The 24,623-nt window shown below is 42.4% G+C and overlaps 1 protein-coding gene across 1 annotated transcript; it reads right to left on the bottom strand.

The window, feature by feature from the left end:
• Nucleotides 1-1,637: 1,637 nt before the first annotated feature.
• Nucleotides 1,638-2,267, bottom strand: LOC311226795 (uncharacterized protein; the record flags this gene model as incomplete). The annotated part of the gene is made up of 1 exon (XM_084312199.1): nt 1,638-2,267. One exon carries the CDS (start codon nt 2,265-2,267, stop codon nt 1,638-1,640), a length of 630 nt encoding a protein of 209 aa, XP_084168325.1.
• Nucleotides 2,268-24,623: the final 22,356 nt, after the last annotated feature.

Below are 24,623 nucleotides of genomic sequence, written 5' to 3'. Positions count from 1 at the left end.
TGGGCCGGTGTGATAAGAGCAGAGTCGGCAGACAGAACCTGGCGATATCAGCCGTGGCGGCAGCAGAAGCACATGGCCACAGTCCTACACCACGGGGGGGGGGGGGCTAAAGCCGCGGTCTTGGCAGTGCACCGGGAGGAGGTGTTGCTCAAGGTGTGGGCGTGGACTGCTGCCAGCAGCTTGATTGATTGATCGATTGAAAATGTTAACAGATTGCAGAATGGGTACAATACAGTACGGCTCAATACACACAATTGTTAAGGGGATGCAGACCAGAGAAATACTTGCATCTTGTTTACATCAGGGTCACCCATTTTCAATTCATAATGCAGTGAACTAACGGCCAGCAGCTGGAGAACTATATGGACACAGACCGGCTAGCATAGCTGTTGGCCAAAAACACGTTTCCCGGAGTTTTAAGCTAGGCTAGCGGTCCGTATCCGCTTCCATTCATTTGTGCTAAGCTAGGCTAGCTTGTAGCCGGATAGTTTTCTACTGAACGCACTGAGAGGAAATTGGTATCCATCTTCTTGTCTGACTGTGGAGAATACAGCATTTCCCATGATGTCGCTGTGTTCCTTTAAGATTTCTGCAGGGACACCACAGCGAGTGAGTGAGTGAGTGTTCCGTGAGCTTCGGAGTTCCATTCTAAATCCACTCTAAACACGTTCTCACACAGTGGCCTTTGTTAAACCATGACCCAAGCTATGACCACGCTATATATGAAGCCAAGGAAGTTGAAAAGCTTTTAAGCTTTGAAAGGTTAAACCTGAAAGGATGGTGGCTGAACTAATTTGCAGTTATGATGTTGCATCGCCTCGCTCATTCAGAGTTCCCTCCTCGGGTTGACCTTTAATGCTTTCAATGCAGCTAACTTTGTCATTAAACCACAGATCCATATAATGATGCCACTTTATCGCAAACCTGCTGCAATTTAGCGTCCCCCCCCCCCCCCCCCCCCGCATGGGTTCACTTTCATGGTGCCGCCGTGTTTGTGTGGATTATGTGCAATTGGCGTAAAATGGACGTCTCTCTGCTTCTCTCCAAAAGCAGGATTCCGTCCACCGTGCGACAGAAAGGCAAAGATTAACACAGGAACACATTGTCTGAATACATTTATTCAGAAATATGAGCTAATTCAGTATTTCAGAAAGGTCCAAGGACCCGAGAGGCTCACTATCGTCGGATCATTCTAGCGTAACATTTTCCTTAAAGTGGTAAGTGGTATTTTCTTAGTTAAATACTGTAAGTGGTCTACATGTTCAAATGATAGCTCTACATTCTGACAGCCATCGCTGGTATAGAGTGTCTGGTCAGTAACATGGGTCTCTCAGTCCCTCCTGCTCTCCAGAAAAAATGAAATACTTTTTCCAGAGAGAACTCCACACTGCAAAAATGGTCTGATAAAAATAAGAAGTAAAAACTAGTTCTAAGGAAATATGTGCTTGAAACAAGTCAAATAATCTGGTAGTGCAGTAAACAAATTTGGATTGGCAAGATTTCTTGCTATAATATCTAGGGTTCTCTCACACTCAAAAGGCTGTCGGAATGTAGAGCTATATTTACAGTAACACTTAATTCAACAAAAGAATACCACTTACAGCACCTTTACGAGTGATGGTGAAGGTCGGGCGGATCTACGCCGTGCTCTCCCACCACAGCGACGAGCTGCTCAGTCCGATGACGCAGCAGGCGATCCTCCGGCCTGCGTTCCCGCTCCTCAGGCTCTCCTCGTCCCCTCCCTCGCCCATGTCGTCCCTCTTCTCGTGGACGACCACAGAGCGCCCCAGCACCGACCCGGCCCCGAAGAGCACGGCTTTGCCCCCGAACAGCGTGCGGATCTGACCGCGCAGAGGGGCGAAGTTGCCCAGGTCCCCCGGGTGGCCCGGGTGCTGTCGCCCCTCCGGGTTGAAGTGAGGTCCCGCCGTGACGCAGCCTTTACTCAGGTCCCCGAACTGGTGGACGTGGACGCCGTGCTCTGCGTTTCCCTCGAGAGGGAAGCCCCGGAGGTTGACCATTATCAGTGCGGCGGGGCCGTCTGGGTAGACCTGCCTGAACAGGACCTGTCCGGTGACCTGCGGTCGACCCTCAGGCAGCATGGAGCAGGGTCGCATCTCACAGGTGGCATAGAGGGTTCCGTTGTAGTCGCTCACCTCTGGAGGGGCTGCTGGCAACACCTTGCCCTCCGTCTCTGGGGCTTGTTCTTCAGGCACTCCGCCTCCCAGGCCGACCGTCAGAGTGAACAGTAGACAGGTGAGGGGGAACATATTGAGCCTTGGGATCCTGAAAAAAAAGGAAAAAAAAGAAAGATGATAATTAGGATATTTGCTAAATGGTGCATTTATATAGCATATTTTATCCAAAGCGCTTTACAACTTTGTTCCTCACATACACCCATTCACTCACACACTCACACTGACGGCGGAGGCAACCATGACAGGTGCCATGGTCCGTAATACACGCAACAAGAACAGAGAGGCTAAGGCTCAGCTTCTTCCCTCAGGCCATCAGAACAATGAACACTGATCTCTCCACACACAAGCACACATGAACTCTTCTATGCTGTGGCATGCTGGGGGGGCTACATCAACTCGAGGGACACCAACAAACTGAACAAGCTGGTGAGGAAGGCTAGCTCTGTGGTGGGAGTCGAGCTGGTCAGACTAGAGGTGATGGCAGAGAGGGGGATGAGAAGGAAGCTGGCTGCTATCCTGGAGAATCCCTACCACCCCCTCTACGGCGAGCTAGTCAAGATGAGAAACACATTCGGTCACAGACTCATACCCCCCCCAACACTCAACTAACCGCCTCGGACAGTCCTACCAGCGGCCATCAGGCTCCACAACAGTGGGCAGGGACTGCTGCCAGACATCCAACTAGAACTAATAGGAACCCAAGGAGGACAATAACACTACCTTATGCATACTGCACCTTATGTGAATACTGTGATACTGTGAATTCTGTATATTTCAGTTAGTTAGACAGTAAATTATAACACTTACCTTATGCATACTGGACCTAATGTGACACTGTGAATACTGTATATTTCTGTTATTTAGATAGTAAATTATATTGACTTATTTGTTTACACTGCTTGTGTTGTTTTTACTACCTGTACCCCCCCCCCCCCATCCCCCATGCTGCTATGATGCCTGAATTTCCCAAAGGGGATCAATAAAGGAATATCTTATCTTATCTTATCTTATGAACACACACATACACACACACAACATTCCGCACTCGCACACACACAAACGCACCACAGGTCACTTTAAACACACAAGAAAAGGACACTTTAAAGGAAGGAAAATGACACTTAAAGAAAATAACTTGTTGTGATTGTTGTATAGTATAGTTAGTAACAGCAAGTATAGCATAGGGACATAGAAGAAAAATGTTAGGTTATGGCTATAACCAAGTTCTGTGAGTATTGGTGATGCTCGGCGTCACTACCGCACTGTACCTCGCTCGTGCACGCGCACTGAATAAAAAATTCCACAATGTACCTTTACATCCCAACATCCGTCTGACCACACCCCTATCAGCTTACCTTCATAAGCAGGTGTGTGGCCACCTACTCGCCTCCTTCCCAAGCTTTCACCACAAGGTGAGATCAAGGGCCGCAGTGGCGTCTGACGCCGAGCGTCACCAATACTCACAGAACTTGGTTATAGCCATAACCTAACGTTCTGTATTGTATGGCTCCGCTCGGCGTCACTACCGCACAAGGGAGGCCGAGCGAGAGCCATCGCCTGACAAATGTACCCCGCTGAGGCCCCCCACAACCATCAGATCAGGGAGGACCGAGCCCCCCCGACCACCCCTAATGGAGGGCACCCCCCCTATTGGAGGTTTCCCGGGAGGGCGACAGATCCGACCGTGCGAAGAGGCACTCAAGCAACTCCACGCACAGGGTGAGCAGACCGTGGCTTGACCCCACGACTACACACACGCACAACCCGCATGCCACCCGGGAACGAACGGAAGGAACAACCTCGTTACTGCCCCCAGAATCACGGGGTCAAGAACAAACCCAACCCCGTGGCAAGGCCGTAGCAGCGGAGCGCGAAGGAAGACCCAGACCCACCGAAGGGACTGGATCCCCTGAAAAACGGGGGCCCGGAGAGGTCAATGACGCCAGGCATCAAGACCCCACCAGGCGGTCACTTAGTGACACCGCCCCCCACATCGCCAGCGTATTCGGATCAGGCCCCTCCAAGAGCAGGCCCTTTCCCCCCAATGGCACACCGCCTGGCATACTGACCCTGCAGAACAGGCAGTCAGCACGGCCGTAACACTCAAAGGTTAACCAACGGAAGCAGGGAGCGTACCGGGGAAACCAGGCAACAGGCTGTAACCCGAGCCTGGAGCACTGCGGACGAGACAGGCGCCAAAGGAGTCAGCTGAAAACAGCCACCCCGGCGGAAGGGGCGTATGCTGGCGTTGTTGATCACCATGACAAAGCCTCCTTTAAAAAAACCCACCCAGAGGGGTCGAGGCAGAGAAGGCTGACATGATTGGCAGACGTCATGAACGTGCAGGGGCACACTCAACCGGACAACCCGGGAGTTGACACTGCTCCAACACACCAGGGAACCAACCACCATGTCGTTACCCTATGCGGTGGTTGTTCCTATAACCCCTCAGGAAAAACTCCAAAACACACCTGCAGGTGTCATACCGCAGTACAAGTGTTGCAGTTTAAAAAAAAAAAGGGGGTTATTCCAGGCCTACGGGTCAACGAACAGTACTTCGGACCGGGCCCGGCGGTACGGGAAGCACAGAGTTACCAGAGGAGGTCCAAGACCACCCCAACAGCCCCCTCCACGCCATGCGTGAGAGAGGAGCGAAAAGAATGGAGAACCAGCCCCAAGCACACCGCCCTTGGTATTCCCAGGCGGTCTCCCAACCAAGAGTACAATATGTACCCAACAAGGGTCTCCATAGCGCCTAACCCTGCGACACCCGGACCGACCTGGCATTTTTCCCCCCGAAGTCCCTCAGGGTACCAGAACAGCAGATCTGCATCCCCGGCGGACAACGGGTTTAACTGACCTGGACCAGCGTGACCAGAACCAGTCCCGTGCCCTAACCACGCCGACATGCCTACTCCAGGAGAAGGGGCAGATATGCGTGTTGATCTTAAAACATGAAAAGAAGGCGCCACCCAGACGGTCGGTGCGAACCGCGCCTGGCTGCCCACCCCAAGGGCGTGAGACCCCTCTACATATGTTCAGATCCATTCCGTCATCATCCCCCAGATATGAACGAGAATCCGTCGATAACCAATAGAGGTCGTCGGAAGAGGAAAAAACCTCCATCCCAGTTGCTTTATAAAAACGCTGTTTTAACCACAAGCAACCAAGGCGTGCTAGTCACCCGCCTGATCTTCAACAGAACACCCCGAGCTAGCACTTAACGTGCGTCAGGACACAACCACATCAATGAACAGGCTATTTAGACCTTTCAGTGAATCCCCAAGGCGCCCAGGGGAACGACAAGAGGGGTGTGGTGCTTCCTAACTCCAACTCTTTTTAATAAAAAAGAAGGAAGCACCAACAGTATGAATCCCAGTCTACACAGCCGAGGGTAAAAACTGTTTATATTTTTACATCCAGTCACCCCTTCCCCAGAGGATTAGACCGAAATTCCCCAGAAAGCCTTCCCACGTGAGTCGTAGAATGAAAAAGCCATGGCAACTGCGAGTCACGTGACCAACTAACTCAAGTTACACATAAAATCGAGCGTAGCGGACCCGTAAGTCCTACGCTCTAACCCGACACTTTGACCCCACAGACCTTACGTAAAGATCTAACTCACGGAAGCCATCGTCATAGCAACGTAACGTACGCTATGACGGGGGGAAACCCCACACACAACTCCTGTTTGTAATAGGAGCATAGTCAGGACAACCCTTTCCCCCCCCCCCCCAGCCAAGGCGTTTAACGGCTTGGCCCTGACTGGCCCAACAGGAGATGAGAAAACCCATTCGACCAATCAAGTGGGAAGGAGGGGTTTATTCGGCACCCCCTCACAAAACCCTTCCCCCTGCACACAATAACAACTGTAGCATATGAAAACCTTTGGTAGAAAGCCAATGAATAGCGCAAGCTAATACAATGCATGCTACCCACAGAATCTGAACAGGGTTTACAACAAAACCAAGTCGTGTGTGAATCCTACACCCGCATTCCATGTTGTACATAGAAAAACACTGATAGAGAGTATAACGGCTAGGCCGTGGAACGTGTGTATACGAGCATTACTGCAACTAACACAACAGTGTTGTAGTTCAACATTACTTCGTGTGTAAGCAACAGACCATACAACCAGCTTCTACCTGCATGTGGAGCATCAGGCCGAGATAGAAACCCTTCTATAACCGAGTGAATGCTGCAGACCTTGCTTTAATCTCATAACACGAACGTAACTCATCCATCAATGTATACCAATGTAGATTCACACTTTTCAACCTCATCATATTTTGGTGAAGAAACACACAGTTTGTTTAACCAAAAAATACAGTCCCCTTTTTATTTAATCAACAAATAATATGAGAGGGCCGGGGAGGGGTAAACAGTCGGGACCGCATGGGGAAAAAAGTCACTGTCTAGCGGCGTCTGCTGCCTCGAGCCACTCAGGCTTTGCCACCCCGAGAAGCCCCGGAGGGACGGTAGGCAATCGGTTGCTGGTCTCGTCGATCCCTACCGTCACCTCCGGTCATAGATGGGCCGGCTACAGCAGCAGCACCGTCTCTCCTCCTGGCCTTCGTCGACGGGCCAGCAGTGGCGATGGAGGCATTGGCAGCCACGGCGGAGGAACCTCGACGACGCGGAAGCCTTCTGACTCCACCGGCGATGACGGGAGGCGGAAAATGGGGTTGGAGCACGGATCTCTCCTCTGCCATCTCTCTGCATGTTGAGGTCAGCATAGGAGAGGGTGGCCGTCAGAAGAGGAGACCTCTTCTTCTCCGGCACACGGGCCTGCTCCAGCCAAAGGTGGCGCTGGATCAGAGTAGCCAGGGCGCGCACTTTCCCAGAGGCTATGGCCTGCACCTGGGTCAGATGCAGGACAGCTCCTGCCGCCTGGGTGAGCTGATCATGTTGTACCTCCGACCGCTCCGTGCCGCCCGTCATTATCCCGGATACAAATCTAGCCAGCTGTGCGATGTTAGATGCAGCAGCCAGCGATTGTGTACCCGCGATGAATGACTGGTCACTCCAATACGCCAACCGCCTAGCCGATCTTCCTTGGAGAACCGGCTTGCATAACAGCTCCCACACCACATCCGGACAGAGGAGAGCGGCCATCGGCCTATCAAGCACACCCTCTCTCATACCTTCAACCAAACCCACCACCCGCGTAACTGGTACGTAGGCGGGAGTGAGGCCCATGATGTGGGACACCACCTGGCCCCGACGAACATAGGCCCCCATTGAGGGGAAAAATGGGTAGACAACGTCCACCCCTCTCACCGGGCGACGCTGCCAGAGATGACCTATTAAATCATCGGGGACAGGAGCAGGCAGTGGCTGCGGCAGCGGCACGCCGTTTGCAGCGGCCGCCACCGCCATAAGCTCGGGGAACAAAGCCTGCAGTTCCCCCTGCAGACTTTCCTCCACCGAACCCGCATCCCTCACATGCAGCAGGCTGCGACTGGTTAAGGAGCCACAGTCTGATGTGGCTGATAGTAGGGCATCCTGCTGAAGATGCCGAGGGGTTTCCCCGACATCCTCGAACAAGGCGCCCCAAGGAGACATATCACCCCCCTCCAGTGTTACCTGGACGGGTGGAATATTCGTCTCTACTGGGCCTTCAAACAAGAACCCGTCCGCCTCTACCATGCAATCCTCTGTTTCCATTGGACAGCTAGAGACCGACGCATCCTCGCTGGTCTCCAGCAATTCCCCAAACCCAGGCCGTTCACGTCTGCAGGACACCATCTTGCGACGGGACCGAGCAGACGCAAAAAGCTTGCGTCTCAAATCCTCCGGAACCAACGGAACCGGCCGCTCAACAACGGACGATTCCCCGGAACCAGAGGAACCAGAGCCAGGACCAGGCCATCGCAGAGTTGACGGCACCGGTGCACTGGCTCCTCGGAGAGGCAAACTACCCATCGGATGCCTACCGGGCGTGGCTGCCGACCACGAACGCGGCAACAGCCCCGCACCAGAACGCACGACGGAGGCGGGAATGGAGAACCGCTGGTGAAGAGTGGTTCTACGACTCTCCGAAGTAGACATTATGACTTAGATTTTTCTCTTGAATATTTATGAGAGAAGAAAAAAATAAGCACAATGTAAACTCGTCTCAACTTTCTTCAACTAGCAACCTCGTCAAGTGGGGATCTACCAAGGCACTTCCTTGTGGTGAAAGCGAAGAAGGAGGCGAGTAGGTGGCCACACACCTGCTTATGAAGGTAAGCTGATAGGGGTGTGGTCAGACGGATGTTGGGATGTAAAGGTACATTGTGGAATTTTTTATTCAGTGCGCGTGCACAAGCGAGGTACAGTGCGGTAGTGACGCCGAGCGGAGCCATACGATACAGAACTGCACATTGTATACAGTGCCTTTAAGCGATTTATTAACATGTCTATTTACCATGTCTATTCTAGTTATCTTTTTATTATTATTACTATTACTATTGTTTTATTGCACAATTGAAGCGGGCATGGCCAACCGCATTTCACTGTATGCCCTGGTATGTATGTGATGAATAAAACTCTTGAATCTTGAATCAGTTAGGGGTTAAGTGTCTTGCTCGAGCAGGAATCAAACTGGGAACCTTCCGATTACCAGACAACTGCTCTACCTCCTGAGCCATTGTCGCCCTGTGGGTGGTGTGCGTAGGACCCAGTAGCAGACATGGGGAGATGGCAGCAAGTTCAAGGGTATTTAATGACATAAACTCTTAAACGGAACAAGGAACAAAACAACAAAACAAAACCTCTCAGTGACAAACTGGAAGAGGGAAAAGTGTAACACAAAACACAAACTCTTAACAACTAACACAGGGAACACTTACTAGAACGAGGAACCGGGAAACATGGAACGAGCAACATGAGTAGTTGTGACAAGCAAAGACAATGAACCGACAGGGGAACATGAAGAGCAAGAGAGAGAAGGAGAGAGAGAGAGCAAGAGAGAGAGAATGGAAAGAACACTAAGGGACAGAAATACAAGGAACAAACATACAGGGAGAGGTAGAGCAGGGGAGTCCATTAACCGGTGGGACGTTACACTTTTTGTAACAAACGGTTGATTTCTATGCTGTCTGTCCTCTAAACACTTAGTAGTTGACTTCTCTAATACAGTATAACCACGTCCTGATTTTAAAAGATCAAAAATCAACCAGGTTTCATAACGGGCTCCATAATTGTTGGATTTGTTGATTCGTGCAATGATGTGCTGAAAATGTGTGCCTCAGGATGCATCATGCACAATATTTTATAATTCAAAAATGTTTGTGAGTTTGTGAGCATATTTCAAAATTAGATTAGATAGTACTATAGTCTACCCATATAACTCTGTATGATAGCATGTACAATAGTGCTGTATATACTGTATAAATACATGTATATATATATATAACGCATATATATATCCTTATCTGTCTGAATATACCTGCATACAATCCTTCTATATACCTACAGTATACACCTGCATATAACTCTGTATGATAGCATGTACAATAATGCTGTATATACCATATATTATATGTATTCTACCATATATATCTATCCACATCTGTCTGTACATACCTGCATATAATCCTTTTTACATATCTGTAGATAGTATACTATATCTATATCTGTACATATCCCTTACCTACTCTTACTAGTTATGCTGCAGGCCAGTATGACTTACTGCCATAGTGTCTTTATACTTGTATTATTAATTCATATTAATACTACAACTCTGTACATACATCTGATTAGCACCATTACTCACTAGTACTAATTTATATATTTTATATCCAGTTTAAACACCTGTACATTTTATATTACTGTTGCACTTTACTGTTACATTTGCACTCTGGTTGGATGCCAAACTTATTTTCGTTGTACTGTACTTGTGCTGTACGATGACAATACATTTGAATCTAATCTAATATTACATATAATTTATGCATGCACATAATATTATGGAAACATTGGAATAGAAACTACCTTTGGATGCTCACCGTGTTGTTCGTCTGTGAGTGGTCAAGCTGTTTACATGCCTTGAAATGCATGTTATGTAACCAGAGGGCTTCAGTCACATGGTGTCGGACTCTGGGACTGGGGAGTGACCTCAGCCAGTCACTAATCTAGCAATGCAATGCTTTTCATTTTAATATCTTGTAAATATGTGTTGTTGATTTTCAGCCCCCCCCCCCCCCCCCCCAATAGAATCAACAGGTACAAATACAAAAATCTGGTATAAAATCAATTACATCATCGTAAATGTCATTCTCTTTGAAACACCACCAATCCACCCAACCACTGGTTTTTAAATAAACACCTTTTAAAATAAAGAATAAAGAAAGGAGAGGGAGAGATAGAGGAGTGAGAGAGATAGAGATAGACAAGTGAGAGAGAGGGAGAGGAGTGAGCGAGAGAGATAGGAGTGAGCAAGAGAGAGGAGTGAGCGAGAGAGATAGAGCAGTGGGAGAGAGAGGAGTGAGAGAGAGAGAGATAGAGAGAACAAACAAACAAACTTTTCCTTGATCCTCCAGTCACAACTCTTGTGTTCCTCAAGCAACAGTTGTGATTGGAGGATCGAGGGAAGGGGGCGTGGCTTGAGGTAGGTCAATTCAATGATAACCAATCTGAAAATGTTTTCTTTGCCCATCCTGGCTCCTGAATAACATCTCTTGCTAAACAGGGATACTGCAGTGCAGATATTAAACCTAGTGGTGATTGTTCACAGCAAGTTCTTGTTCTTGTTCTTTCTCTTGTTCTTGTTCTTGCTCTAATTCTTGTTCTTGTTCTTGTTCTTTCTCTTGTTCTTGCTCTTGTTCTTGTTCTTGCTCTTGCTCTTGTTCTTGCTCTTGTTCTTGCTCTTGTTCTTGTTCTTGTTATTGCTCTTGTTATTGCTCTTGTTCTTGCTCTTGTTCTTGCTCTTGTTCTTGTTCTTGCTCTTGTTCTTGTTCTTGTTCTTGTTCTTGCTCTAATTCTTGTTCTTGCTCTTGCTCTTGTTCTTGTTCTTGCTCTTGTTCTTGTTCTTGCTCTTGCTCTTGTTCTTGTTCTTGTTCTTGGTCTTGCTCTTGTTCTTGTTCTTGTTCTTGCTCTTGTTCTTTCTCTTGTTCTTGTTCTTGCTCTTGTTCTTGTTCTTGCTCTTGTTCTTGCTCTTGTTCTTGCTCTTGTTCTTGTTCTTGTTCTTGTTATTGTTCTTATTCTTGTTCTTGTTCTTGCTCTTGTTCTTGTTCTTGTTCTTGCTCTAATTCTTGTTCTTGTTCTTGTTCTTGCTCTTGCTCTTGTTCTTGTTCTTGTTCTTGTTCTTGCTCTTGTTCTTGTTCTTGCTCTTGTTCTTGTTCTTGCTCTTGCTCTTGCTCTTGTTCTTGTTCTTGCTCTTGTTCTTGTTCTTGCTCTTGTTCTTGTTCTTGTTCTTGCTCTTGTTCTTGCTCTTGTTCTTGCTCTTGCTCTTGTTCCTGTTCTTGCTCTTGTTCTTGCTCTTGCTCTTGCTCTTGCTCTTGTTCTTGCTCTTGTTCTTGTTCTTTCTCTTGTTCTTGCTCTTGTTCTTGTTCTTGTTCTTGCTCTTGCTCTTGTTCTTGCTCTTGTTCTTGTTCTTGTTCTTGCTCTTGTTCTTGTTCTTGTTCTTGTTCTTGCTCTTGCTCTTGTTCTTGCTCTTGTTCTTGTTCTTGTTCTTGCTCTTGTTCTTGTTCTTGTTCTTGTTCTTGCTCTTGTTCTTGTTCTTGCTCTAATTCTTGTTCTTGTTCTTGCTCTTGTTCTTGCTCTTGCTCTTGTTCTTTCTCTTGTTCTTGTTCTTGTTCTTGCTCTTGTTCTTGTTCTTGCTCTTGTTCTTGTTCTTGTTCTTTCTCTTGTTCTTGCTCTTGTTCTTGTTCTTGCTCTTGCTCTTGCTCTTGTTCTTGTTCCTGCTCTTGTTCTTGTTCTTGCTCTTGTTCTTGTTCTTGTTCTTGCTCTTGTTCTTGTTCTTGCTCTAATTCTTGTTCTTGTTCTTGTTCTTGCTCTTGTTCTTGCTCTTGTTCTTGCTCTTGTTCTTGTTCTTGTTCTTGTTCTTGTTCTTGCTCTTGTTCTTGTTCTTGTTCTTGTTCCTGCTCTTGTTCTTGTTCTTGCTCTTGTTCTTGTTCTTGTTCTTGCTCTAATTATTGTTCTTGCTCTTGTTCTTGCTCTTGTTCTTGTTCTTGTTCTTGCTCTTGTTCTTGCTCTTGTTCTTGTTCTTGTTCTTTCTCTAATTCTTGTTCTTGCTCTTGCTCTTGTTCTTGCTCTTGTTCTTGTTCTTGCTCTTGCTCTTGTTCTTGTTCTGGTTCTTTCTCTTGTTCTTGTTCTTGTTCTTGCTCCTGTTCTTGCTCTTGTTCTTGTTCTTGTTCTTGTTCTTGTTCTTGCTCTTGCTCTTGTTCTTGCTCTTGCTCTTGTTCTTGCTCTTGTTCTTGTTCTTGTTCTTGTTCTTGTTATTTCTCTTGTTCTTGTTCTTTCTCTTGTTCTTGTTCTTGTTCTTGTTCTTTCTCTTGTTCTTGTTCTTGTTCTTGCTCTTGTTCTTGTTCTTGCTCTTGTTCTTGTTCTTACTCTTGTTCTTGTTCTTGTTCTTTCTCTTGTTCTTGTTCTTGTTCTTGTTCTTTCTCTTGTTCTTGTTCTTGTTCTTTCTCTTGTTCTTGTTCTTGTTCTTTCTCTTGTTCTTGTTCTTGTTCTTGTTCTTTCTCTTGTTCTTGTTCTTGTTCTTGCTCTTGTTCTTGTTCTTTCTCTTGTTCTTGTTCTTTCTCTTGTTCTTGTTCTTGTTCTTGTTCTTGTTCTTGTTCTTTCTCGTGTTCTTGTTCTTGTTGTTGTTGTTGTTGTTGTTGTTGTTGTTGTTGTTGTTGTTGTTGTTGTTGTTGTTGTTCTTGATCTTGTTCTTGTTCTTGTTCTTTCTATTGTTCTTGTTCTTGTTCTTGTTCTTGTTCTTTCTCTTGTTCTTGTTCCTGTTCTTGTTCTTGCTCTTGTTCTTGTTCTTGTTCTTGCTCTTGTTCTTGTTCTTGTTCTTGCTCTTGTTCTTGTTCTTTCTCTTGTTCTTGTTCTTGTTCTTGTTCTTTCTCTTGTTCTTGTTTGTGTTCTTGCTCTTGTTCTTGTTCTTGTTCTTGTTCTTGTTCTTGCTCTTGTTCTTGTTCTTGTTCTTGTTCTTTCTCTTGTTCTTGCTCTTGTTCTTGTTCTTGTTCTTGTTCTTCTTGTTTTTTCTCTTGTTCTTGCTCTTGCTCTTGTTCTTGTTCTTGTTCTTCTTGTTCTTGTTCTTGTTCTTGCTCTTGTTCTTGTTCTTGTTCTTGCTCTTGTTCTTGTTCTTGTTCTTGCTCTTGTTCTTGTTCTTGTTCTTGCTCTTGTTCTTGTTCTTGTTCTTGTTCTTTCTCTTGTTCTTGTTCTTGCTCTTGCTCTTGTTCTTGTTCTTGTTCTTGTTCTTTCTCTTGTTCTTGTTCTTGTTCTTGTTCTTGTTCTTTCTCTTGTTCTTGTTCTTGTTCTTTCTCTTGTTCTTGTTCTTGTTCTTGTTCTTTCTCTTGTTCTTGTTCTTGCTCTTGCTCTTGTTCTTGTTCTTGTTCTTTCTCTTGTTCTTGTTCTTGTTCTTGTTCTTTCTCTTGTTCTTGTTCTTGCTCTTGTTCTTGTTTGTGTTCTTGCTCTTGTTCTTGTTCTTGTTCTTGTTCTTGCTCTTGTTCTTGTTCTTGTTCTTGTTCTTTCTCTTGTTCTTGCTCTTGTTCTTGTTCTTGTTCTTGTTCTTCTTGTTTTTTCTCTTGTTCTTGCTCTTGCTCTTGTTCTTGTTCTTGTTCTTCTTGTTCTTGTTCTTGTTCTTGCTCTTGTTCTTGTTCTTGTTCTTGCTCTTGTTCTTGTTCTTGTTCTTGCTCTTGTTCTTGTTCTTGTTCTTGTTCTTGCTCTTGTTCTTGTTCTTGTTCTTTCTCTTGTTCTTGTTCTTGTTCTTGCTCTTGCTCTTGTTCTTGTTCTTGTTCTTGTTCTTTCTCTTGTTCTTGTTCTTGTTCTTGTTCTTTCTCTTGTTCTTGTTCTTGTTCTTTCTCTTGTTCTTGTTCTTGTTCTTTCTCTTGTTCTTGTTCTTGCTCTTGCTCTTGTTATTGTTCTTGTTCTTGCTCTTGTTCTTGTTCTTGCTCTTGTTCTTGTTCTTGTTCTTTCTCTTGTTCTTGTTCTTGTTCTTGTTCTTTCTCTTGTTCTTGCTCTTGTTCTTGTTCTTGTTCTTTCTCTTGTTCTTGTTCTTGTTCTTGTTCTTGTTCTTTCTCTTGTTCTTGTTCTTGCTCTTGCTCTTGTTCTTGTTCTTGTTCTTTCTCTTGTTCTTGTTTTTGTTCTTGTTCTTGTTCTTGTTCTTTCTCTTGTTCTTGTTCTTTCTCTTGTTCTTGTTCTTGTTCTTGCTCTTGCTCTTGCTCTTGCTCTTGTTCTTGTTCTTGTTCTTTCTCTTGTTCTTGTTCTTGTTCTTGTTCTTGTTCTTTCTCTTGTTCTTGTTCTTGTTCTTTCTCTTGTTCTTGTTCTTGCTCTTGTTCTTTCTCTTGTTCTTGTTCTTGTTCTTTCTCTTGTTCTTGTTCTTGTTCTTTCTCTTGTTCTTGTTCTTGTTCTTGTTATTGCTCTTGTTCTTGTTCTTGTTCTTTCTCTTGTTCTTGTTCTTGTTCTTTCTCTTGTTCTTGTTCTTGTTCTTGCTCTTGCTCTTGCTCTTGCTCTTGCTCTTGTTCTTGTTCTTGTTCTTTGTCTTGTTCTTGTTTTTGTTCTTGTTCTTGTTCTTGTTCTTGTTCTTTCTCTTGTTCTTGTTCTTGTTCTTATTCTTGTTCTTGCTCTTGCTCTTGTTCTTGTTCTTGTTCTTGTTCTTGTTCTTGCTCTTGTTCTTGCTCTTGTTCTTGTTCTTGCTCTTGCTCTTGTTCTTGTTCTTTTTCTTGTTCTTTCTCTTGTTCTTGCTCTTGTTCTTGCTCTTGTTCTTGTTCTTGCTCTTGCTCTTGTTCTTGCTCTTGTTCTTGTTCTTGCTCTTGTTCTTGTTCTTGTTCTTTCTCTTGTTCTTTCTCTTGTTCTTGTTCTTGTTCTTGCTCTTGTTCTTGTTCTTTCTCTTGTTCTTGTTCTTGTTCTTGTTCTTGCTCTTGTTCTTGCTCTTGTTCTTGCTCTTGTTCTTGTTCTTGTTCTTTCTCTTGTTCTTTCTCTTGTTCTTGTTCTTGTTCTTGCTCTTGTTCTTGTTCTTGCTCTTGTTCTTGCTCTTGTTCTTGTTCTTGTTCTTGCTCTTGTTCTTGTTCTTGTTCTTGTTCTTGTTCTTTCTCTTGTTCTTGTTCTTGTTCTTGTTCTTGCTCTTGTTCTTGTTCTTTCTCTTGTTCTTGTTCTTGTTCTTGTTCTTTCTCTTGGTCTTGTTCTTGTTCTTTCTCTTGTTCTTGTTCTTGTTCTTTCTCTTGTTCTTGTTCTTGTTCTTTCTCTTGTTCTTGTTCTTGTTCTTTCTCTTGTTCTTGTTCTTGGTCTTGTTCTTTCTCTTGTTCTTGTTCTTGTTCTTTCTCTTGTTCTTGTTCTTGTTCTTTCTCTTGTTTTTGTTCTTGTTCTTTCTCTTGTTCTTGTTCTTGTTCTTTCTCTTGTTCTTGTTCTTGTTCTTGTTCTTTCTCTTGTTCTTGTTCTTGTTCTTGTTCTTTCTCTTGTTCTTTCTCTTGTTCTTGTTCTTGTTCTTGTTCTTTCTCTTGTTCTTGTTCTTGCTCTTGTTCTTGTTCTTGTTCTTTCTCTTGTTCTTGTTCTTGTTCTTGTTCTTGTTCTTGTTCTTGTTCTTTCTCTTGTTCTTGTTCTTGTTCTTGTTCTTTCTCTTGTTCTTGTTCTTGTTCTTTCGCTTGTTATTGTTCTTGTTCTTGCTCTTGTTCTTGTTCTTTCTCTTGTTCTTGTTCTTGTTCTTGTTCTTGTTCTTGTTCTTTCTCTTGTTCTTGTTCTTTCCCTTGTTCTTGTTCTTGTTCTTGTTATTTCTCTTGTTCTTGTTCTTGTTCTTTCTCTTGTTCTTGCTCTTGTTCTTGTTCTTGTTCTTGTTCTTTATCTTGTTCTTGTTCTTGTTCTTGTTCTTTCTCTTGTTCTTGTTCTTTCTCTTGTTCTTTCTCTTGTTCTTGTTCTTGTTCTTTCTCTTGTTCTTGTTCTTGCTCTTGTTTTTGTTCTTGTTCTTGTTCTTTCTCTTGTTCTTGTTCCTGTTCTTTCTCTTGTTCTTGTTCTTGTTCTTGTTCTTTCTCTTGTTCTTGTTCTTGTTCTTGCTCTTGTTCTTGTTCTTTCTCTTGTTCTTTCTCTTGTTCTTGTTCTTGCTCTTGTTCTTGTTCTTTCTCTTGTTCTTGTTCTTTCTCTTGTTCTTGTTCTTGTTCTTGTTCTTTCTCTTGTTCTTGTTCTTGCTCTTGTTCTTGTTCTTGTTCTTGTTCTTGTTCTTGCTCTTTCTCTTGTTCTTGTTCTTTCTCTTGTTCTTGTTCTTTTTCTTTCTCTTTCTCTTGTTCTTGTTCTTGTTCTTGTTCTTTCTCTAATTCTTGTTCTTGCTCTTGCTCTTGTTCTTGCTCTAATTCTTGTTCTTGCTCTTGTTCTTGCTCTTGTTCTTGCTCTTGTTCTTGTTCTTGTTCTTGTTCTTGCTCTTGTTCTTGTTCTTTCTCTTGTTCTTGTTCTTGTTCTTGCTCTAATTCTTGTTCTTGTTCTTGTTCTTGCTCTTGTTCTTGTTCTTGCTTTTGTTCTTGTTCTTGTTCTTGCTCTTGTTCTTGTTCTTGTTCTTGTTCTTGCTCTTGTTCTTGTTCTTGCTCTTGCTCTTGTTCTTGCTCTTGCTCTTGCTCTTGTTCTTGCTCTTGTTCTTGTTCTTGTTCTTGCTCTTGTTCTTGTTCTTGCTCTAATTCTTGTTCTTGCTCTTGTTCTTGCTCTTGTTCTTGTTCTTGTTCTTGTTCTTGTTCTTGCTCTTGGTCTTGTTCTTGTTCTTGCTCTTGTTCTTGTTCTTGCTCTTGTTCTTGTTCTTGTTCTTGCTCTTGTTCTTGTTCTTGTTCTTGTTCTTGTTCTTTCTCTTGTTCTTGTTCTTGCTCTTGTTCTTGCTCTAATTCTTGTTCTTGCTCTTGTTCTTGTTCTTGTTCTTGTTCTTGCTCTTGCTCTTGTTCTTGTTCTTTCTCTTGTTCTTGTTCTTGCTCTAATTCTTGTTATTGCTCTTGTTCTTGTTCTTGTACTTTCTCTTGTTCTTGTTCTTGTTCTTGCTCTAATTCTTGTTCTTGCTCTTGTTCTTGTTCTTGTTCTTGTTCTTGCTCTTGTTCTTGTTCTTTCTCTAATTCTTGTTCTTGCTCTTGTTCTTGTTCTTGCTCTTGTTCTTGTTCTTGTTCTTGTTCTTGTTCTTGTTCTTTCTCTTGTTCTTGTTCTTGTTCTTGCTCTAATTCTTGTTCTTGCTCTTGTTCTTGTTCTTGCTCTTGTTCTTGTTCTTTCTCTAATTCTTGTTCTTGTTCTTGTTCTTGTTCTTTCTCTTGTTCTTGTTCTTGTTCTTGCTCTAATTCTTGTTCTTGTTCTTGTTCTTGTTCTTGCTCTTGTTCTTGCTCTTGTTCTTGTTCTTGTTCTTGTTCTTGTTCTTGCTCTTTCTCTTGTTCTTGTTCTTGTTCTTGTTCTTGTTCTTGCTCTTGTTCTTTCTCTTGTTCTTGTTCTTGTTCTTTCTCTTGTTCTTGTTCTTGTTCTTGTTCTTTCTCTTGTTCTTGTTCTTGTTCTTTCTCTTGTTCTTGTTCTTGCTCTAATTCTTGTGCTTGCTCTTGTTCTTGTTCTTGTTCTTGTTCTTGCTCTTGTTCTTGTTCTTGCTCTTGTTCTTGTTCTTGTTCAAGTTTCAAGTTTCAAGTTTCTTTAATAGTTGTCATACAGAAGTACAGAATACTTTTGTACAAAATGCTTCTTACTGTTGCGCTCCAGAGACTGTGCATGACAAGATAAGTATGAAATAAAAACATAGTAAAAATTAGAAGAAAAAAAAAGAGGTCACAGTGTTCAGTTTAGACATGTACAATGTTCGTAGACGTAGTTACCATACAATATACAATACTGTGCGGTGTACTAATATACAATACTATATAGTGCAAGGCATAAATGGACGAGGTGCAGTTTAGGTACAATTCACAGTAGGTGTACGAGTTGTAGTGCAAATCCTTTATCAATAAATATAAAGTGTAAGTGTGTTTGTGTGATCTAAGTGTGGAGAGTGGGTGCTGCAGTGTGTTGTTTGTTTGAGTGAGTGTGTGTGTGCGTGTGGGTGTGTGTGCTGTGTGCATTTGATGGTTGTTGCATAGTGATTATTGTTCGTTTAGCGATTATTGTTCGTTTAGCAGCCTGATGGCCTGGGGATAGAAGCTCCTTCTGAGTCTTTCTGTGCTCGCCATAAGACTCCGGTATCGCTTGCCTGACGGCAGCAGTTCAAAGAGGCAGTTGTTCGGGTGGCTCGAGTCCTTAATAATTCTCTTAGCCTTCCCCTTGCACCGCTTGTTGTAAATGTTCTGGAGGGAGGGAAGCCCCCCTCTAATTGTGCGTTCGGCTGAACGTGTCACTCTTTGTAGTCTGCTACGGTCTTGTGCAGTGCTATTCCCAAACCAGGAGGTGATGTTGCCGGTCAGGATGCTCTCTATTGTACATGAGTAGAAGTTCCTAAGGATCTTCTGGCTGACTTGGAACTTCCTTAGGCGCCTGAGGAAGTAGAGGCGTTGTCGTGCCTTCTTCACAACACTGTCAATGTGTGTGGTCCATGACAAGTCCTCGGATATGTGGGCTCCGAGGTACTTGAAACTGTTCACTCTCTCAACTGGTGCCCCGTCGATGCTGAGGGGGCTGTAGTCCTTGACCCCCGACCTCCTGAAGTCCACAATCATCTCTTTTGTTTTGCTGACGTTCAGGGAGAGGCAGTTCTCCTGACACCACTGTGACAGGTTCTCTACCTCTTCCAGGTAGGCCCTTTCGTCGTTGGCAGAGATCAGGCCCACCACTACTGTGTCATCAGCAAATTTGATGATGGTGTTGTTGTTCCGCTGTGCTACGCAGTCATGTGTGTACAGGGAGTAGAGGAGGGGGCTCAGAACACAGCCCTGGGGGGCCCCTATGTTGAGCGTGATGGATGAGGAGGTGCAGTTGCCGGCTCTTACCACCTGGGGTCTGCCCGTCAGGAAGTCCAGGACCCACTGGCACAGGTCATAGTTCAAGCCCAGGTCCCTGAGCTTGGCTATGAGTTTGGAGGGGACTATGGTATTGAATGCTGAGCTGTAGTCGATGAACAGCATTCTCACATAGTTCCCCTTCCTCTTGTCCAGATGTGATGCTGCTGTGTTCTTGCTCTAATTCTTGTTCTTGCTCTTGTTCTTGTTCTTGTTCTTTCTCTTGTTCTTGTTCTTGTTCTTTCTCTTGTTCTTGTTCTTGTTCTTGTTTTTTCTCTTCTTCTTGTTCTTGTTCTTGTTCTTGCTCTTGTTCTTGTTCTTTCTCTTGTTCTTGTTCTTTCTCTTGTTCTTGTTCTTGTTCTTTCTCTTGTTCTTGTTCTTTCTCTTGTTCTTGTTCTTGTTCTTTCTCTTGTTCTTGTTCTTGCTCTTGTTCTTGTTCTTGTTCTTGCTCTTGCTCTTGCTCTTGCTCTTGTTCTTGCTCTTGTTCTTGTTCTTGTTCTTGTTCTTGCTCTTGTTCTTGCTCTTGCTCTTGCTCTTGCTCTTGTTCTTGTTCTTGTTCTTGTTCTTGTTCTTGCTCTTGTTCTTGTTCTTGCTCTTGTTCTTGCTCTTGTTCTTGTTCTTGCTCTTGTTCTTGTTCTTGTTCTTTCTCTTGTTCTTGTTCTTGTTCTTGTTCTTGCTCTTGTTCTTGTTCTTTCTCTTGTTCTTGTTCTTGTTCTTGTTCTTTCTCTTGGTCTTGTTCTTTCTATTGTTCTTGTTCTTGTTCTTTCTCTTGTTCTTGTTCTTGTTCTTTCTCTTGTTCTTGTTCTTGTTCTTTCTCTTGTTCTTGTTCTTGTTCTTGTTCTTGTTCTTTCTCTTGTTCTTGTTCTTGTTCTTTCTCTTGTTCTTGTTCTTGTTCTTGTTCTTTCTCTTGTTCTTGTTCTTGTTCTTTCTCTTGTTCTTGTTCTTGTTCTTGTTCTTTCTCTTGTTCTTGTTCTTGTTCTTGTTCTGGCTCTTGTTCTTGTTCTTGTTCTTGTTCTTGTTCTTTCTCTTGTTCTTGTTCTTGTTCTTGTTCTTGTTCTTGTTCTTTCTCTTGTTCTTGTTCTTGTTCTTTCTCTTGTTCTTGTTCTTGTTCTTGCTCTTCTTCTTGTTCTTGTTCTTGTTCTTGTTCTTGTTCTTGTTCTTGTTCTTTCTCTGGTTCTTGTTCTTGTTCTTTCTCTTGTTCTTGTTCTTGTTCCTGCTCTTGTTCTTTCTCTTGTTCTTGTTCTTGTTCTTTCTCTTGTTCTTGTTCTTTCTCTTGTTCTTGTTCTTGTTCTTGTTCTTGTTATTTCTCTTGTTCTTGTTCTTGTTCTTTCTCTTGTTCTTGCTCTTGTTCTTGTTCTTGTTATTTCTCTTGCTCTTGTTCTTGTTCTTGTTCTTGTTCTTTCTCTTGTTCTTGTTCTTGTTCTTGTTCTGGCTCTTGTTCTTGTTCTTGTTCTTGTTCTTGTTCTTTCTCTTGTTCTTGTTCTTGTTCTTTCTCTTGTTCTTGTTCTTGTTCTTGTTCTTGTTCTTTCTCTTGTTCTTGTTCTTGTTCTTTCTCTTGTTCTTGTTCTTGTTCTTGCTCTTCTTCTTGTTCTTGTTCTTGTTCTTGTTCTTGTTCTTGTTCTTGTTCTTGTTCTTTCTCTGGTTCTTGTTCTTGTTCTTTCTCTTGTTCTTGTTCTTGCTCTTGTTCTTGTTCTTTCTCTTGTTCTTGTTCTTGTTCTTTCTCTTGTTCTTGTTCTTTCTCTTGTTCTTGTTCTTGTTCTTGTTATTTCTCTTGTTCTTGTTCTTGTTCTTTCTCTTGTTCTTGCTCTTGTTCTTGTTCTTGTTATTTCTCTTGTTCTTGTTCTTGCTCTTGTTCTTGTTCTTGTTCTTGTTCTTTCTCTTGTTCTTGTTCTTGTTCTTTCTCTTGTTCTTGTTCTTTCTCCTGTTCTTTCTCTTGTTCTTGTTCTTGTTCTTGTTCTTTCTCTTGTTCTTGTTCTTGCTCTTGTTTTTGTTCTTGTTCTTGTTCTTTCTCTTGTTCTTGTTCTTGTTCTTTCTCTTGTTCTTGTTCTTGTTATTGTTCTTTCTCTTGTTCTTGTTCTTGTTCTTGCTCTTGTTCTTGTTCTTGCTCTTGTTCTTTCTCTTGTTCTTGTTCTTGCTCTTGTTCTTGTTCTTGCTCTTGTTCTTGTTCTTGTTCTTTCTCTTGTTCTTGTTCTTGTTCTTTCTCTTGTTCTTGTTCTTTCTCTTGTTCTTGTTCTTGTTCTTGTTCTTTCTCTTGTTCTTGTTCTTGCTCTTGTTCTTGTTCTTGTTCTTGTTCTTGTTCTTGCTCTTTCTCTTGTTCTTGTTCTTGTTCTTGTTCTTTCTCTTGTTCTTGTTCTTGTTCTTTTTCTTTCTCTTTCTCTTGTTCTTGTTCTTGTTCTTGTTCTTTCTCTAATTCTTGTTCTTGCTCTTGCTCTTGTTCTTGCTCTAATTCTTGTTCTTGCTCTTGTTCTTGCTCTTGTTCTTGTTCTTGCTCTTGTTCTTGCTCTTGTTCTTGTTCTTGTTCTTGTTCTTGCTCTTGTTCTTGTTCTTTCTCTTGTTCTTGTTCTTGCTCTAATTCTTGTTCTTGTTCTTGTTCTTGCTCTTGTTCTTGCTTTTGTTCTTGTTCTTGTTCTTGTTCTTGCTCTTGTTCTTGTTCTTGTTCTTGCTCTTGTTCTTGTTCTTGCTCTTGTTCTTGCTCTTGCTCTTGCTCTTGCTCTTGTTCTTGCTCTTGTTCTTGTTCTTGTTCTTGTTCTTGCTCTTGTTCTTGTTCTTGCTCTAATTCTTGTTCTTGCTCTTGTTCTTGTTCTTGCTCTTGTTCTTGTTCTTGTTCTTGTTCTTGTTCTTGCTCTTGCTCTTGGTCTTGTTCTTGTTCTTGTTCTTGCTCTTGTTCTTGTTCTTGCTCTTGTTCTTGTTCTTGTTATTGCTCTTGTTATTGCTCTTGTTCTTGTTCTTGTTCTTTCTCTTGTTCTTGTTCTTGCTCTTGTTCTTGCTCTAATTCTTGTTCTTGCTCTTCTTCTTGTTCTTGTTCTTGCTCTTGCTCTTGTTCTTGTTCTTTCTCTTGTTCTTGTTCTTGCTCTAATTCTTGTTCTTGCTCTTGTTCTTGTTCTTGTTCTTGTACTTTCTCTTGTTCTTGTTCTTGTTCTTGCTCTAATTCTTGTTCTTGCTCTTGTTCTTGTTCTTGTTCTTGCTCTTGTTCTTGTTCTTGTTCTTTCTCTAATTCTTGTTCTTGCTCTTGTTCTTGTTCTTGTTCTTGCTCTTGTTCTTGTTCTTGTTCTTTCTCTTGTTCTTGTTCTTGCTCTAATTCTTGTTCTTGTTCTTGTTCTTGTTCTTGCTCTTGTTCTTTCTCTAATTCTTGTTCTTGTTCTTGTTCTTGTTCTTGTTCTTTCTCTTGTTCTTGTTCTTGCTCTAATTCTTGTTCTTGTTCTTGTTCTTGTTCTTGTTCTTGCTCTTGTTCTTGTTCTTTCTCTTGTTCTTGTTCTTGCTCTAATTCTTGTTCTTGCTCTAATTCTTGTTCTTGTTCTTGTTCTTGCTTTTGCTCTTGTTCTTGTTCTTGCTCTAATTCTTGTTCTTGTTCTTGCTCTTGCTCTTGTTCTTGCTCTTGTTCTTGTTCTTTCTCTTGTTCTTGTTCTTGTTCTTTCTCTTGTTCTTGTTCTTGTTCTTGCTCTAATTCTTGTTCTTGTTCTTGCTCTTGTTCTTTCTCTTGTTCTTGTTCTTGTTCTTTCTCTTGTTCTTGTTCTTGTTCTTGTTCTTGTTCTTTCTCTTGTTCTTGTTCTTGTTCTTTCTCTTGTTCTTGTTCTTGCTCTAATTCTTGTTCTTGCTCTTGTTCTTGTTCTTGTTCTTGCTCTTGTTCTTGCTCTTGTTCTTGTTCTTGTTCTTGCTCTTGTTCTTGTTCTTGCTCTAATTCTTGTTCTTGCTCTTGTTCTTGTTCTTGTTCTTTCTCTTGTTCTTGTTCTTGTTCTTGTTCTTTCTCTTGTTCTTGTTCTTGTTCTTGTTCTTTCTCTTGTTCTTGTTCTTGTTCTTGTTCTTGTTCTTGCTCTTGTTCTTGTTCTTTCTCTTGTTCTTGTTCTTTCTCTTGTTCTTGTTCTTGTTCTTTCTCTTGTTCTTGTTCTTTCTCTTGTTCTTGTTCTTGTTCTTTCTCTTGTTCTTGTTCTTGCTCTTGTTCTTGTTCTTGTTCTTGTTCTTGCTCTTGCTCTTGCTCTTGCTCTTGTTCTTGTTCTTGTTCTTGCTCTTGTTCTTGTTCTTGCTCTTGCTCTTGCTCTTGCTCTTGTTCTTGTTCTTGTTCTTGCTCTTGTTCTTGTTCTTGTTCTTGCTCTTGTTCTTGTTCTTGTTCTTGCTCTTGTTCTTGTTCTTGCTCTTGTTCTTGTTCTTGTTCTTGTCCTTGCTCTTGTTCTTTCTCTTGTTCTTGTTCTTGTTCTTGTTCTTGTTCTTTCTCTTGTTCTTGTTCTTTCTCTTGTTCTTGTTCTTGTTCTTTCTCTTGTTCTTGTTCTTGCTCTTGTTCTTGTTCTTGTTCTTGTTCTTGTTCTTGCTCTTGCTCTTGCTCTTGTTCTTGCTCTTGTTCTTGTTCTTGTTCTTGCTCTTGTTCTTGTTCTTGTTCTTGCTCTTGCTCTTGCTCTTGCTCTTGTTCTTGTTCTTGCTCTTGTTCTTGTTCTTGTTCTTGTTCTTGTCCTTGCTCTTGTTCTTGCTTTTTTCTGTAATGTTTCCCATGTAAGCAGCCTTGGGTTTACTGAAAGGTGCTATAGAAATTTGCTTTATTATTATTATTATTATTATTATTATTATTATTATTATTATTATTATTATTATTATTATTATTATTATTATTATTATTATTATTATTATTATTATTCTTGTTCTTGCTCTTGTTCTTGTTCTTGTTCTTGTTCTTGCTCTTGCTCTTGCTCTTGTTCTTGTTCTTTCTCTTGTTCTTGTTCTTTCTCTTGTTCTTGTTCTTGTTCTTTCTCTTGTTCTTGTTCTTGCTCTTGTTCTTGTTCTTGTTCTTGTTCTTGCTCTTGCTCTTGTTCTTGTTCTTGTTCTTGTTCTTGCTCTTGTTCTTGTTCTTGCTCTTGCTCTTGCTCTTGTTCTTGTTCTTGTTCTTGCTCTTGTTCTTGTTCTTGTTCTTGTTCTTGCTCTTGTTCTTGTTCTTGTTCTTGTTCTTGTTCTTGCTCTTGTTCTTGTTCTTGTTCTTGCTCTTGTTCTTGTTCTTGTTCTTGTCCTTGCTCTTGTTCTTGCTTTTTTCTGTAATGTTTCCCATGTAAGCAGCCTTGGGTTTACTGAAAGGTGCTATAGAAATTTGATTTATTATTATTATTATTATTATTATTATTATTATTATTATTATTATTATTATTATTATTATTATTATTATTATTATTAT

The sequence above is a fragment of the Notolepis coatsorum genome (genome assembly GCF_963971535.1).
Source record: "Notolepis coatsorum genome assembly, chromosome: 4".
In the NCBI taxonomy this organism is placed as follows: Eukaryota; Metazoa; Chordata; class Actinopteri; order Aulopiformes; family Paralepididae; genus Notolepis; species Notolepis coatsorum.
The sequence above is the reverse complement of the archived record's forward strand: the minus strand, read 5'-3'. Positions and strand labels throughout refer to the sequence as shown.